The sequence below is a fragment of the Acyrthosiphon pisum genome, chromosome X, assembly GCF_005508785.2.
Source record: "Acyrthosiphon pisum isolate AL4f chromosome X, pea_aphid_22Mar2018_4r6ur, whole genome shotgun sequence".
Taxonomy (NCBI): domain Eukaryota; kingdom Metazoa; phylum Arthropoda; class Insecta; order Hemiptera; family Aphididae; genus Acyrthosiphon; species Acyrthosiphon pisum.
In genome coordinates, this window is record NC_042493.1 from 6,192,960 (window position 1) to 6,209,902 (window position 16,943).

The following is a 16,943-nucleotide window of genomic DNA, read 5'->3' on the forward strand; positions in this document are numbered from 1 at the left end:
ATGTAGCCCTTATAGAACTAGGTACTATACTATATTTTATATTGGGTTGCAATTTAAATATATTTAAAAGTTTAGAAGCATAAGTTAACACCTGAGTGTCCACTTATACATTTTTGACACTGTATATTATAAAGTTTAGAGAGGTTTATTTTTGGGAATTATGAAGTTTAAAATTTTTTAAAGACATCACATGAACTAAAATTATATGAGCGTATTTTTTTATTTTAACTTAAACAAAATTTAAACTTCAATTCCATTTAAACGAATGAAAAAAATAAAAGTAAAAATGATAGATAATTTTATTAACGAATTAACAAAATATGAACTAGTGTTGATAATGAACATAAAAATAATTCACATCAAGATTGAGAAACAATATTGTTTATCCGTCTTGATAATATTATATCAGTCCTATTATTAGTAGGCAGGTACTGGATACAGTAATGTACAATGTATTAAATTATACAAAAGTATAGGCATAACTGTATACATAAAGTTACATTTTTAAGATTTTTACTCGTTAAGTTATAATTTATAAATTTAATTTAAATAATGCAATTCATAAATATCAATAAAATACATTTTAGCATTAGTTATACACATAGTATTGTCAAGTAAAATCAATGCAATCAATTATATTTAACAATACTATCAGTTCTGTTGCTCTCACATATGTAGGGGAGCACAGGGGGTATGGAAAATATGAATTTAATAAGTATTACATTTATAATTTGAATTACATTATTTACTACTGGTAGTAGAGAATTAATAGTAGTTGATCAATAACTATTGATTATAAATGGTTTTTGAATATACATGTAGTTCAAATTTAAATCAAATATAGCTGAAAATAAATGCATTTCAAATAAAAACTAATTAAATTCTAAAATAAATTTTCAAAAATGATAAAATGTTGATTTTTCATAAAGGAATATAAACATTTTTGCATAGAATCACCACTATACACATTACAGATTAGAAATCCATATTATTTCAGTACATGTACTATGAGCACAGTGAAAAGTTCATTTAAAATTAACTTGCAAACAATTGCCTGAACTTAATACATTTTAAAAACAACTTCATGAAAGTCTACTACTTTACATCAAATATATTTTTAATATTTAGGAATACAATATCTAAGGTACCTTCCTTAGGTCCCACATCAGTATTAAATTGGTAAAACAATGATATAGAGAGGTAAAAATATATAGATTTTAAAATAAGATATTAACACTCATTTTTTCAAGATCACAACAAAAATGTTTTATAAATAATATTTCAAACAAAAAGTACAAACACATCCATATTAAATAAAATTTAAACTTTTTGTACAGAAAAAAAAAACACTGAATATTATGATAATTTATTTAATAATTTAAAAAGAAAAACACTTCTAATATAAGATACTTTACTAATAATTCCTAAATAAAAATGAAAATCCTGCTTACTTTTACAATTTTAATTATTTACACGTCTTGTATGATAAATTATAAAATGATTGCTTAAATAATTAAAAGAAATTAATCAGCAGTACATTTTGAGTTGTTTATTTTTAATATTAATGATTAACTTTTTAGCAATTTATCAATACTTGTCAATAAAATTACCATAGTGTAATTATTAGTAAATTATGAAAACTGAAATAAATATTCATTTTACAAACCAAAATGTCATTAAATGGACACTAAATGAAGTTTTTCATTAAATAAAAAAATAAACAATGACAATATTATACATACAAACCAAAAATATGCTTAAAATATAAGTACCAAAATTATATTATTCCTTTTTTTTTTTTTTTTTTGAGTTATATAAATACAATTAAAATCTTTTTTAATACTATAAATTATAAGTAATTTTTCAACATAAATTTTGTATAAATTCTACATAAAAAAATGATGAGTTTTCGTGATGGCCTTGGCAAAGTACAATTAACATATAATATTTCCAAATATTTACTACAATTCTTTGTTATAAAAATTGTATATAATGTAAAAGAAAGAAATAAAGTAAGAATATGTTAACTACTGAGCACGGTTATAATATATTATCAGTAGAAAGTCAATGTAAGTCTAAATGTTCTTCATTATAAAACCTGTAAGAAAATCACAAAATTATTATTAAAATAACTAAAAAGAACTATCAATAAATGGTCGACGACAAAGCTGGGCAAGTTAGTCATTTTTTTCAACTAGTTGAAGTTAAGTTACTTTAATAAAAAAACTAACTAAGTTAGACTATAAGTTAGTTTCTGAAATTGTTCAAATTTCTAACTTAGTTAGAAGTTAGTTTGGTGAAAATAGTAACTTAAGTTAGAGTAGAAGTTATAAATTAGTTTTTTTATAGATTAAAAAACTTTTTTGTTGAAATGTAAATAATAAGTTATCTAACTTAAATTATTGATTAAAACACTTAGTAATTTGATCAAAATGTTCTAATTAGATAAGTAATAATTTCAATTAATTGGTATATCACTTATTAGTTATTAGAACATAAAGGGTGAAACAAAATAAAAAATATACATAACAGTATGACAACTTAAAATATTAATATTAAATAATGATACATAATATAATCTATATGACTATATCCTAGTATATTTTATTCAAAATATTTGTTATATTTTAACAAAAGTGACATTTCAAAGTTATCATCAGACATAGACCCACGTCTTTCATCGAATAATTGATCTCCTCCACTAAAAAGTCTCTCGACGTGAGCACTAGAGGGAATACTTGTATTATACTTAATATACAATTACCACCGATAACACAACCATGAAAATTCGGCATCGTGTCTACACTAATTGGTTAAGCCACCCGTGTAGATACTATTTAAATCTAGTAGATATCAACATTCTACAGACTACGCGGAAAAGCCGTGGTTCCTGTGCGTGCATTATTATAAATACTAATAATTAATAATATATGTAGGAATATAGCCATAATATCATGATCGAGGAACAGCTTTTGGAATTTTGGAATAAAAAATAATAATAATAATAATAATAAGTTGTTTTTTTTCTAGCTAGTTAGATTACACTATTTTACACATTAAATTCAACTAGTTAAGTTACAAAGTGAATATGAATTAAAACTAACTTAACTTTAACTTTCTAACTAGTTAGTGCCCAGCTTTGGTCAAGAATCATAAGGTAATATAAAATTGAACTCATTATTTAAATTTATCAAACAAAAGCAAACTTTCAACATCTCAACATTTTTCAGTCATCTTTTGTTATACCTATGTTCAGCAAGAAGGAAAAATTGTTTTATTTTTAACTTTTTAATTAATTTCAGTTCATTTTAACATTTTAACATTTTTTTGAAGAATACTAATAGAAACAAATAAAGATAGAGGAAAGTAAAATATTAATACAGTAACTTTTATTTGCATTAACAAATTATTTATCGCAGATTAAATATATAATATAAATATAAACGTTATAATTAATTTTTATAATACATTTTTTTTTTTTAAAGACCTCGGTGCAATAACCAGATACGTCCAACAAATAGTATTGAAATAAAAATGATAAAACTGATTTTTAAATTTCTGTTGGGTGCAATAACCAGGTATGTCTGGACGAATCCATCAAAACATTATATATCCATTATTTTTTTCATTGGGCACAAAAACCAAATACGTCCGAATTGTACTGGTTATTGCTACCAACACTTCTATTCAAATTTTGGTATTCTATCCGTTGCAATAACCAGATATAAAGACTTCGTTTTTTTGTTTTGTGTAGTACGAAAATAAAAATATATTATAATTAAATTTTAACTAGTATTAATAGTAATACTGGATTCATATGATAAAATATTATAATAATGCATACTCTTATTTTGACATTTTGTAGGTACCTATTAGGTGCATTAAGAGAGAGTATGTTTAATAGATGGTTTATATTATTTCCATGACATCAATTTTAGTTAACTATTTAATTAAAAAATAACTTGAAAACATTAAAATATATATTTTCAAATAAAAAAATCAATTTATCATTAAAATCAATAATATGATTATTATTTAATAATACATAATAATATTTTATAATAGAGGACTTATTGACCAGAATAAAATATTTGGTTGGCTGTAATAATCAGTTACATCCGAGGTTACGTCCAAGAACAATATTGGACGTATCTGGTTATTGCAACCATTAAAAATAAAATTATCATAGTTTTTTATAAATATTATCATGAATATAAAATGTAAGCTATAGGAAATGGGGTAGAGTGATGTCTTATTCTTACAAAAAAATTATTTTAACACCACGTTTTTAATTTTTGGTTAATTTAGCAATTTTATAGATTGTTTTTTTATGTTTCCTGTGCCTATTTCTTTCCCTAAGGTCCAATCTATCTCTGCACCATATTTTATTGCAATAGGATGAACGGTTTAGGAATGCATAAGAACATAGGTGGCTAGGTAGAAACTATTTTTGTGTTTTATATATATATATAGATAAAAAATATTGGTATAATTGATAGGTATTATATCGATACATCCAACAAAAAAAGGTATTAAATCGATTTTTTTGTTTTTGAGTTATGACTGTATTCCGAGAAAGATTCATTTTCTCTTTCGATCACGAAAATGATCGTATCTCAATCGATCCCAAAGAAATTATAAAATTTTCCATATAACAGTTTCCTATAACTTTGACTTTAGTTTTACTTCTCCTGAACAATTGACAGAATGGAGTTAAAACCTTTTTCGTTGGATGTATCAATATAATAATAATTAACGATAAATAATAGTATAGAATGTCAGAACATCTTGGAATTTAATTTTGTTATTAGGGAAAAAACATATGAACAAGGTGGTTAACTGATCATTTTTATAATTTTATATTTGAGTTTGCATGTCTCCATAATTTTTTTTATTTTTTCTGTTGCCATGACAAAGTGGAAAAAAAGTTATGGTTTATAGGTAGGTATACATAATATTACAAATTTAAAAACAAAATTGCAAACATTTTCACTTTATGCATGACAACTATGATAGGCCAATATGGCGATACTGATATTACCTACTTTTTTGAGTCTATCATAGACCTTAAACTAATAGACGGAATATGGTATTAGTTTCAGCGGTCATGTGTGGCTGCGCTGATCAAGATAGTAAGTAGTTATACCGCAAATACCCACAAGAACTATGGGATTATACAATAATTTAAAATTTTACTGTGTGTATTATTTTTCTATTAACCCTTTGAAGAGCAGCCTTGGAATACATAAATGCAACTCAAGGAGCGGCTTAGGAATGAAAAATTTGAAAAAAAAATTATGAGCGAAGACGTAGATGTACGTGCTATTTTAATAGGATTGATAAATGAAAATAAATCGATTGATTGAAATTTAACTTCACAGATGGCAGCACATACTTTATATAAGGTATTTTACGTTAATGAAATATAAACAGAGAAATTAAAAGAAAATTGTGGTAAAAACGTATATATACGTCCATGCTCCTCAAAGGGTTAAGGTATTTAACTGTTTCTACTAAATCCATCAAACATCATCAGAATGGAATTATAATGTACATTATACAATATAAATTATTAAAAAAAGTTAATAGATCTATGCATTATACATTTAGTTGTATAGTGAATATACTAACTGTTAATAACAATGCTTTAGTTTGCAAGGTATGACGTCACTGGTGTCCCGCTAGAAAAGACCGCACCACCCACCCGCATCCTACCTGGATGTTCCGTCTATTAGTATATGGTCTATGTACATTCACCACTGATAACAGAAAAATTAGCCGACAGTAGTTATTGACCTAGTCAACACTATTTACAACAGCATTGTTTATCTGCTTAATATAAAATCAATGATAGGTATTACTTTTTTTTGTTGAGATAGTAGTATCTTTTTATATAAGTAGGTACAGTAACAAATAATAAATAATAATTAAATACGTCTGGTCAAAGAATCAATAATATTTTTTAATTGAAACTTACGAATAATGGCAAAAATTAGGACACAACTGTTGATAATTGGTCCACTTTTGGTGCATTGTCATCAGCTGATGCACTAATATTATTATCAACAACATTGTCGGCAGCTTTATCTAGCTCCTTTTCAACTTGATCAACAATTGGTGCATCATTATTGGTGGTGATGGCAGTGGTAGCAGTTACAGCTTTTGAATCTGTTTCTTCAACATGGTTAGTGTCATCATGGAGAGCTTTTATAGGTTCTTTGGCTTCCATTTCCGTGATAGTTTCATCACCATTAGACTTCACTTGTTCATTAGTATCCCCATTTGGTGTGACAACATCTTTAGTTGCTACACAAAATCCAATATCATTTGCAATTTCTTCTACTGACTCAATTTTTTCTTTTTCTTCGCTTTTGCCATTGGTTTTTTCCAAAGCTACTGGTTCTTGTTTAGCCTCATCTTGAGATATATCATTCTTTGGCTCTTCAGTTATTTCAGGATCTTTAACTTTAATAAGCTCTTCTGTAGTTTCGGATTTTTCATCTTCAGTTTCATCAACTGATTTATTATCCTTTTCTTTATCATCGTTAGTGACTGGAAGTTTTTCAACTGCTTCTTGATCTTTGGAATCTTCAAGCGGCACATCAGTCTTTTCTTCAACTGTTTTTAAAACTTTTTTCTCTACATCAGATGGCGGTAACACATTAGTTTCTTCAACATTGTCAACATCCATTGGTGAAATTCCAGAGACATCATTTTCATCAACATTGTTAGTTTCATTTTCTTTTGGTTTATCAATCTTATCAGAAGCTGTTTTATCTTCAGTTTTAGTTTTTTTAGCTTCAGGCAATTCAATAGTTTCTTCAGTTGTCTTACGTTTTGATCGTTTCGGTTTTTCAGAACTCTTTACCGTCTTTTTTACAATAACTTCTGCTTTTGGTGTAGTCACTATTCCTCTTGCTGCCAACCTTGAGCTCCTTCTTCTACCATTATTACCTTCTTGATCCATTGTGAATGGTACCTATAAAAAAATATAATATGAATAATTAAACAAAAGTAGGTAGGTAACCATGAAGTATCAAATTATTTTTAATCAAGTAGGTACCCAAATTTAAAGTATAATATGCGAGAATACTTTATTGATATAAAGGTATTTAAGAGGACGCTACACAGACATTTGTTGTCTCTGTCTTACACTAAGTAGATCAGGTTTAGCTCCGTTAGTTTAAAAATGAGAGTGAATTACCTCTTATAAAATTTAAGTTAAGATTATTATCTAGAGAATCTCATAAGCTTTTTATAATATTTTAATTTTTGAAGCGAGTTATGAGTATTTTAAAATTATAAATTGTTTGAATATATTAAAATACTCATAACTTGAGTTAAAATTAAAATAGAATAAAAAGCCCAAGTATGGGATGCCCTAGATAATAATTTAACCATTCAATTTTTAAACTAATGGAGCTAAACATGATCTGCTGAGCGTAAAATTCGCTGTTAATAACTTGTAAGTCGGAGACAACAAATGTCTGCTTAACAATTCATACATTGTATATTTATTTTGCATATTTCTACTGATTACCTATACGATTTTTAGATGAATAATTACTGATATTTTTTTTATTGTTATCCAATTATACCTATTGATAATTCAATACCTATTACAATATCAATATGCAAGTAACATAATTGAAAACAATAATTAACATAGGTGCCTACTAGCTCAATTATGTTTTAAGAAAAAGCACTTAATGAAATTAAATTACAATGAAGAAATAAACAATTATATACTCTATTCAGAATAAGATTGAACCGCTTCGCGCATGCAGACTGAGCTGCCAAACAGTGCCTGACCCCCATGCGATGGTTATGCTTTCTGTGATTGGCCGACAGTCATCGTTGGTCGTTGTCGGTCATCTGTGCTAACGCTCTCACCGATGTCAGGCTTGTGGTGGGGAAGCGCGGAAAAACGTGTTTTGGTCCGCAGAGTGGTTCAATCTTATTCTGAATAGAGTATAGTTAGGTAATTAAAAATATATTGTTGGTCAACACCAATATCCTAAGGTAAAAATTTAAAATAATAAATATATGGTATTATCTATCCTCTAAAAATAATAGTTTATTTATTATGAACGTCATAACCTTAGTAATACCATTGATTATAAATATTAGGTATAGATAACTCACAGAGATATTTATAATCGAGGGGTAAACACTTTGGGGGTAATCAGTGTACATAAGGTGATGGTAATCTTAGGTATTCATGGGTAATCATAGGTATAATCATTGAAATTAGTAATCTGGTGTACAAACTTTCTGTCAGGTATTTACCCCTCGTTTATAATCAATAGTAATACTGATGAATAACATTTTTTTTAGTTCAATAATTGCAAAATGAGTAAGCCAACCTAATAGATATTTATAGATACCTATAGTATATTTAGGTGGATAACTTACTAACCCATACAATTATTTGATAGGATATTTAACGAGTACCAAATACATTAATCAAATGAAAAATAAATTTGCGCAAAGCTTGGTTTAGGTACAATACTCTTGCTGATCTCAAGGTTAATACCTACAAATAATTATTCATTAAAATATTAAAAAGGAAATAATATATTAAATAATTGAAAATATGATATAACTATCCTAGTTTTAACCCTTTCACTGCTCCAGACATACTATTATGTTCCTGTATTTTGTAATATTCTCATTTTCTGTTAGACGCACAACATAAGGAAACCTTAGCTCGCATTATTTTAAACTTAAATTTTATTTTATGTACCATACACAGATTGCAGTGAAAGACTTAAGTACCAATTCCAAACAAGGGTAACACAATAAAAGTTTTTTTATAAAAATATCAACGTAAATATAGACTATTACAGTTTATGTTAAGACATAGCAGTAGATCGAGAACATAAAAAAATGGAAGGTCCTGGCATAATTGTATAATTAGGTAGATAAATCCTTATTCTAAGGTCAATCTCGAAGATCATAAACCAGAAGGCGATTCAAAGAATTAGAGCGAAGATGAAAATAATTTGGAGGAAGAAATAATTAAAACCACTGAGAAAAACTAAATAGCAATGGATTTTTGATTATTGTTACAGGCATTCTAGTAAGATATTGATTCTAAGGAGAAAAAAAAAGACCACACCATCTACCAATTATATTACCTAAATTAAATTGTACAAGGTAATACCAACAATTTACTCCGATAAATGGTTGTCTTACTCAACTTTAAATTAACTTTGAATTGTTCATAAAATAGTTTATCATTCGGTACATTTTCTGAAACTTACTGAAACAATAAAAAAAATTAACGTCAAAATCTAGTATAACATTAAAACATCTATTTAACTTATCTAGACATTTAGATTATCATTTCACTCATTTTATTGGATATTTAGTTAGGTAGTTAATAAGGTAATTAATAGGTAATTTATACAAAAATCAATTTAACAGGCATTTTAGGTTATATCTCGGGTTATATACTTAATTTAAGTTTTAAATAATAATAATAATATAAAACAATTATATAAAAAAATTAATAAATAGGCGTTAATTAAAGTTGCTTAACCCATTGTTAGTCGCGATATGGTCAAAATGACAGCTTTTTTTTTTAAATCTTTAATAAAACATACATTCTATATTTCAATCATTGATACTCAATATACCTACCTTTTAATAATGTTATTAAAAATAATATAATAAGATTCTAAATACATTTAATCAGGTACTTAGGTATACCTATATAGTTTTTTTTTGTAATTTTGGTACCTAGGTACCTAATCTATATATTTATAAATATTTTTATACTATATATTATGGATAATGTATACTGTAATCATGTTAAATCTAACCTAACCTACCAGTAATCCTATTATTTTCTATTGTCGTCTGGCATACACACTCAGCCAAGTAATTAAAATACTAAAAGCAATCCAGTTTCTAAAATCTATTAAAAATAAGTACGTACGACATACATTTGATAATTAATACATTATACTCTGGAACGTGCAAATTCCTAAGTACCTACAAAATAAATAATTTAAAAATATAATTAATAAAAAAAACATTCAACTTAAATAATAATTATATCGTATTTTATTTCTGGCAAACTTAAGACATTTTCAGAAATAAATAACAGTAAATAACTAAGATATCTCATAAAACAAATAGATATGTACACAATTTGCTCAATAAATAACTTAACTAAAAAAAAAATTGTACTTATACTCCGGCCCACGAGAGAGTATTACCGTTTTGCGCATGCAGACTGACGGCAGACTGTTTTGAGGCCCTATTTCCCCCACTATTTCCACAACCGCTATACACTTTATAGCATTGAGCGTAGCCGACCGTTGCCGAACAGCTATCGGCAATGCCGAGTAGTGGGGAATGCGCGGAATCGGACAAGTTTTCGTCGGGCGACGGTAATACTCTCTCGTGGGCCGGAATATAGTAGATAGGTAAAATTTTATATTATTGGTACAAAAATAAAAAATATTATATCTACCTAGGTACTGAATAAAAGGTATAGGAGTTTTTTCAAGAAAAATGTATTCCCATTCAACCGCATTCAACATATTAAATATACCTGCATAAAAGCCTCTAACTATCTACTGTATACTTACACAGACGAAATGGTAGGTAGTGAAATAATAATCTATCAATAAACAATCAACTATCCATTAATTAACATAGGTAAAAGACAAAGCATAAAATCATATAGGTAATCTATAATGAAATAGTAGTAATTTTCTAGTAATTTTTTTTTTTTTTTTGTACATGACGTAACAAGTCTGTTGCCAGCTTTTACAGTAACTGGTACCAGTGGCGATGGCCATGTGCATTGAAAATCGGTCCAACACAACAACACAACAGACACGAGTCGTAAGGGTACGAACGAGCGCGCGTAAACCCTCTTACCCCTCACCCCCGCACACACCAAACAACAACAACAATATCAACAATAACAACAACAACAATAATGACAACTATATAACGTATACAAAAGGACGCTTAGGGCCACCACCTGCTGAGTAGCGAGAAAATACGCTACCATTGTAACGGCCGACAAATCGATTTCCGATTGGATGCCGCGCGCAGACGGTTCGTCAAGACGCCGTTCGTACAGCAACGACTGTGGCGGCGACGGCGTCACCCCCCGCACCGTCAGTTTGGTAACGCGCAGACCATACACCCAAAGAATTTCTACGGAAAGAAGTTGTTTAGAAATAATCCAAAAACATACTTACGCGGTTGATATAACAACGACGGCGTCTGTGGTAAAGTCTTGATGCGCGCGCGAACAAATGCAACTTGTCGGCGAGACTGTTTCTTGTCCGCGGTTGACCGTTTCGGCGGTAATCGCGTCCGCTATAGCTGTGTCAACGCTGCTGCTACGGTTACTTCCTACTACTACACTGGCACACAGTGTGAGGAGGGGGGAAGGACGACGACGACGACGACGGCGGCGACGACGATTTGGTCGCGTACAACACGTGCGATACGGGTGATATTGCGAGCCGGGCGAATAGCAAACGGCGGCGACGACGGACGAAAGAAAATCGAACGACGGTGACTGGAGAGCGAAATAAATGCCAATACGATGGACGTACGCCGAAAAGTCGACGGGACGCGTATGGTCGACTAGTGGTTAAACACAAAACGGAGCACGGACTGCCGCTACAACTACCGAACGCCGCTTGTACGAAGAGCCGATTGGGATTGATAGTAAAACAACACCGAACGAAACGCACACGGTTAGCGCAGTCACACACACGCGCAAACATACATCGGATACAAGAACGCACACACACACACACGCACGCACAAACAAGAATCGCGCGCACGCGCAAGACGCGGCGCGCACGCGTACGCACATACTCGAGCGGGCACACGCACATACGCGAGAGCTGGCACACGCACGCGCAACCGTTAACGCGGCTCGCTCTTGCACGCGCGCACGCACACGCACCCACCTTTGAAGGTGCAGTGACGAGGCGGGGTGTACACGCACACGCACCAAACGGTTCTCCGACTCTTCGGCGGCGGTTTTTGTTTTTTCAGCGTCGCTGCCGCCGCCGCCGCCTGCGCGTCCTTTTGGCGTCGTTAATCAGGCCGGCCGGCCGGCCGGCTGGCTGGCTGGCTGCCGGCTGGTTCAGTGTGTCCAACTTTCACGCGGAAATTATTCCTCCACCTTATCTAGTCTCTAGCCGCGTCTATAATTCTCCATAGTGTAGACTTTGGAATTAGACAACGGATTAAACATACATTGTACATTTATACATATGTTTTAATAACTTTATTATATTACGTGCCTACCTACGCTAATATTTTCTAATCAACATATTATTATGCTTGTTCTTTATTGTTTATTTAATATTTTGCATTTTGGACCTTACACCGTAATATTTTGTTGCAGCCGTAATTGTAGCCTTATCGTTTAACATAATTATTACGACGCGTCGGTGACTGCCTTAATATTGTGTATAATACGACGATTTATAGTAGATACCTACGACCTACCAGCTGTCTAACCCGGTGTGGTAAACACCGTGCCTAGTCGTTTCGGCGGTAGTACTTCCAATATTATAATATTATTGTAAACGGTACGTCGACTGGCGAGAGTAACTTACCATATAACTTTATCAACTGCAGCCCGCGCGATTAATATTATTATAATTTATGGCGTGTCAGGACCTGTAATAATAACACGAGTTACGACGGTTCGAAACGATCGTCGCAAAGCCATAAGTCGCCCTCTGCTGTCGTTTATCACGTCCGCGCCATGATGTGAGCTTATGAAATTTCAGACTGAACTAATATGTATATGTATGGGGCAGTGCTTGAACTAAGAGAGCTCTTCTACATTTTTTTTTATTTTTGTATTTCAACAGCAACCTTATTATAAAATATATTGTTATTATAATTTTATTTTTATAATTATTAATAATTATATTCATTGGAACGTTGTTTTTATTTTTCTTATTCGAGAATTTTGTGCACGATAATATATGCCTAATACAACTGATTTTGGGTGTCTACGGTTGTTTGTTTTTGTATTAGGTACAACAAAATATCAAAAATCAATGATAAATATTTATTAATTAATCGGTGGAAATCCAATATCATAGAAAATTTAAAATTTAAACGCTCATAAAAATTAATGTTACTTTCTGATAAACTTTTTTTTGTTTAAGGTAGAAAAATGTTGTGGGGAATCTCTATTTCAATTTCTAATGTTCGCTAATAAAAGAAAAACTTTTATGAATTCTAACTGAAAAATATATTAAACTTTTTCGAAATGTTCATGAATTCTATCAAAATTTGAATTTTAAATTTATATAAAAAAATATTTGTGCCCATGTGTCTTAAATATTTTTGAACTTCCATGAATAAAACTTATAAGGAAGTTTGTATTCATTTTCTAAGTTTTTTATTAACTGAAAAAGTTTTTATTGAGAATAATTTAATAAAAAATTTACAAAATTCGAAAAACTTCTCTAGACCATAATTAGGTCAAAATATTATGAAAATGTTACCATTATGGAAAATGCTATTATAAATATTTGGGGAAAATTTCAAGTGTTATTACTTATTAGATTTTTAGATACACCAAAAAAAAAAAGTCAATTCAAATATTGGTTTTGCGTAAAAAATTTTCCTGACGCTTTTTAAAATTACTGGGAAAAAGATATTGATGTTGAAAATTGGATAATTTTTACTACCACGAATATTAATGACAGAAAAAATAATCAATGTAAATACACAGTACATTTTTTCGCTCCGCTCAGAATCTAAAAGTGGCCAAAATTTACTTATTCCCTTTTTCCGTGAGGCCGTGAACTGCCAAATCGAATAACAACAGAATGTTATAAGACTAGTGTAACCTATGACCTATTGTTTTATCATCATGTATAGACCTATGAGTATATTTGAATATATTAGGTATGGTTTTTTTTTGTATATAGATAGTGAAATAATGAGATTGGGTCAATTTTGAATGAACTTTATGTTTATAAATTGTAAATATTTTAATAATTAGAATTATTCAAAGCACTAATAAATAATTGATTTTTACATATTTTTTGTACCTATACAATTTTATATAGGTACTGTACATTTGTATCTACACCGAAATAAATCAATAGATAAAATAAATGTCCTAAAAAATTGTATTTAAATTAAATTTGTAGGAATATTGTATAAGTATCCGTTAAAAGTTGTTATTTTGTGATATATTTTCCTACTTAGTACCTACTTAAGCAGTAAGGTACTCCCAATATCTTAAGCTTGTTTTTAGGAGTTTGACATAGGCAATTTCTATACAATTTTTAAAAATTAAAAAATTAAAATATATTATCTGTATGAATTGGTTTAATGAGAGCATGCAAATTAAAACATATAATTATCAATAATGATCAATAGCTAATTAAAATTAAGTTGATAATAAACAGTTGATGCGTAGCTGAATAGATAGGTACTAAAACTAAAAGTTATATTGTTTGGATTTTACCATCAGTGGAGTTGCATGTTTTTCAGTCCAAAAATGTACCGGTGGAATTTACATTATTCTTTTTTAGTTAAAAAAAAAGTATAGTGATTTCTTCTAGAATTTACAATCACCTAGTTAAGTACATGAAAAATTTGAAAAAACTATTATAATTAATAATTATAGATTCGAAAACAATTTATTTCCTCCATAAAAATAAAACAGAGGACTGTGAAATTCCGACTTTATTATAGATATCGCATTAACGATAAAAGTAATTTTACATTCAAAGTTCTCCTATTTTTAAAGAGAAAATTTATTTTTTTAGCTTTAGTATTATAGCCAAACAGACTAAATTGATTCTTGCCTTTACAGAAATGGTCCTTACCAAAAAATGTATGGACGTGTAGACTGTGGATCCGTTGGATATCACTAGCATTAAAATATTTTATAATCCAATTTTAATAATTTTTAAAATCAGTATGGGTTTCATCGTAGACTATAATTTAGAGTTTACTGAGAGTATTGAATATTGATCATCAGGCATAAAACAATAATAAAATGTCTTTCATACGTTTAAAATTCCCATTATAGACTATAGTCTTTATTTATTGTATTATTGATGACACTCAATTAAATTCCTTGTCTTTTATTCTATTAAACTTTTAAGACTTTGGTCTTCTAATTTTTTTCTATGTATTTATATTGAAATTAACTACGTTTTTACTTTTTAGAGACTCAAGTGCTTAGAATATACGATTTATTTTATAGAAGAAATCGTTTTTGTTATAGAAGGTTCATCTTTGGATTTGATTGTATAATTTGAACTTGAGAGTTCAGTTACACATAATATAATATAAGTGAAAATAACGGGTATTAAACCAAAAACCTTGAAATATTTTAAATTAAATGTTGACCCGCAGTGAGCGACGAAGTCGCTGTTGGCGGGGACTGGGGAGGGTTTGCCACTTTCTAAATTCCAAACAAATATAATATATAATATATATATATATTACTGGTCTCCCTAATATATTATATTAACATAATACTGTTTATATTATTACACTTGCCTCTAAATACGAGTATCCTTAAGAATTATAATAAATTATATTACCGTTAAATTCTTTTGATTTTAAAATAAATATATAATGTAAAATGTTAACAAATAACAGACAACTATGGGTAAGTTTCACCACCATATCAGTTTAATATTAATTATTAATAATAAACTAGTTGAGTTATTGCTGTGAGTCCTAGTCGTGATATTTTTTTTTATTTAGATAAACCTGCAACCGGATTATTGAAGTAGGTATACCTACACGCCATGTTGATAAATACACCACATTTTATTATGTACAATAAGTATACATATTCAATATTGTATAATAAGAATAATACATTTTGATGTTATTATGATATAGTATAATAAAAATAAAAGTATCTTCTGTACGCTTTTTTTCTCTAGGTATCAATTTTTAGAAAATTGTCTAATTAAAGAATAATTGAGTGACATAGGAAGTATTTTTTTAAAATAAAGGTACCTATGTAAATATGTGATATGTAGTAATTTTGATGTTATAAAATGTAATAAATAATTTATTAACTGACATATACCAGAACCTACATGGTTTTTTACATAGTTTTAGGAGTGTATTTAAACATTATACAAGTGATTCTAAACAATGCAAAGACAATGAATGATGATGTACATTTTACTCTCACAATCAAACCGACGCAACGGTTTGCACTTGTATACACACGACTTATGGTCAATTTAAGTCGTCTAGTCTTGGAATCTGTATTAATACAATACAAAATTTATAAAATAATATAATTTAGTGTTTTTTCATTAGTACCGAATTTTTGTTGTACCTATGATCGATTAACGTATTATAATATTATGATGATACAATGATTGTAAACATTTCTCTGAAAATGGTATTCAATCAAATTAATCGTAAAGGTCATTTAAAATTCCTCGGGTGGAATTACAATTAATTGTGGAATTGTGGAATTAATAAATAACACTTTCTCAGTTAGTCAATATATTTTTTTAATATACATATGAGTAACAGTGAACACTTAGATAGGTACCTACGTATAATATGTGATTTTAATTTATAACTGTATGTTATTACACGATCTGACACCGGAACATTTTTATAAAAATATAAAATACAAAAAATCTAATTCTGAAACCGTTATAAATCGTCACTATAATATATTGTCTTTACACAGACATATAGTGATCATATTTTTATAGATTAACTCTATTTTTTTCGAAAAAATTCAAAATATTAATGTTTTTAAGAAATATTTTTTTACATAATTTGAAATCATTATTGTTATAGTATTTTTGAAATGAAATAATATTATTTTAATACATTTATACCAAAGCAGAATATTTTTAAGATATTTTCAATGTATATTGTATAATATTTCTATTAAATTACTAATAAGTTATAAGTGTTTAACTTTT

The 16,943-nt window shown here is 28.9% G+C and overlaps 1 protein-coding gene across 5 annotated transcripts; it reads right to left on the minus strand.

Annotated features, from left to right (window-relative positions):
* Positions 1–1,091: 1,091 nt before the first annotated feature.
* On the minus strand, positions 1,092–11,767 carry LOC100161810 (trans-Golgi network integral membrane protein 2). Of its 5 annotated transcripts, none has more exons than XM_029485885.1 (4): positions 11,226–11,767; positions 9,204–9,265; positions 5,978–6,979; positions 1,092–2,098 (listed from the first exon to the last, which is right to left on the minus strand). In XM_029485885.1, the coding sequence occupies exon 3, from the start codon at positions 6,965–6,967 to the stop codon at positions 5,993–5,995; it is 975 nt and encodes a 324-aa protein (XP_029341745.1). In that variant the 5' UTR covers positions 6,968–6,979; positions 9,204–9,265; positions 11,226–11,767; the 3' UTR covers positions 1,092–2,098; positions 5,978–5,992. The 5 variants fall into 5 exon arrangements, with proteins under 5 accessions (XP_029341745.1, XP_029341744.1, XP_001950335.1 ...); XM_029485884.1 differs by lacking the exon at positions 9,204–9,265 and adding an exon at positions 9,951–9,999 and having other exon boundaries at positions 11,226–11,762; XM_001950300.5 differs by lacking the exon at positions 9,204–9,265.
* Positions 11,768–16,943: the final 5,176 nt, after the last annotated feature.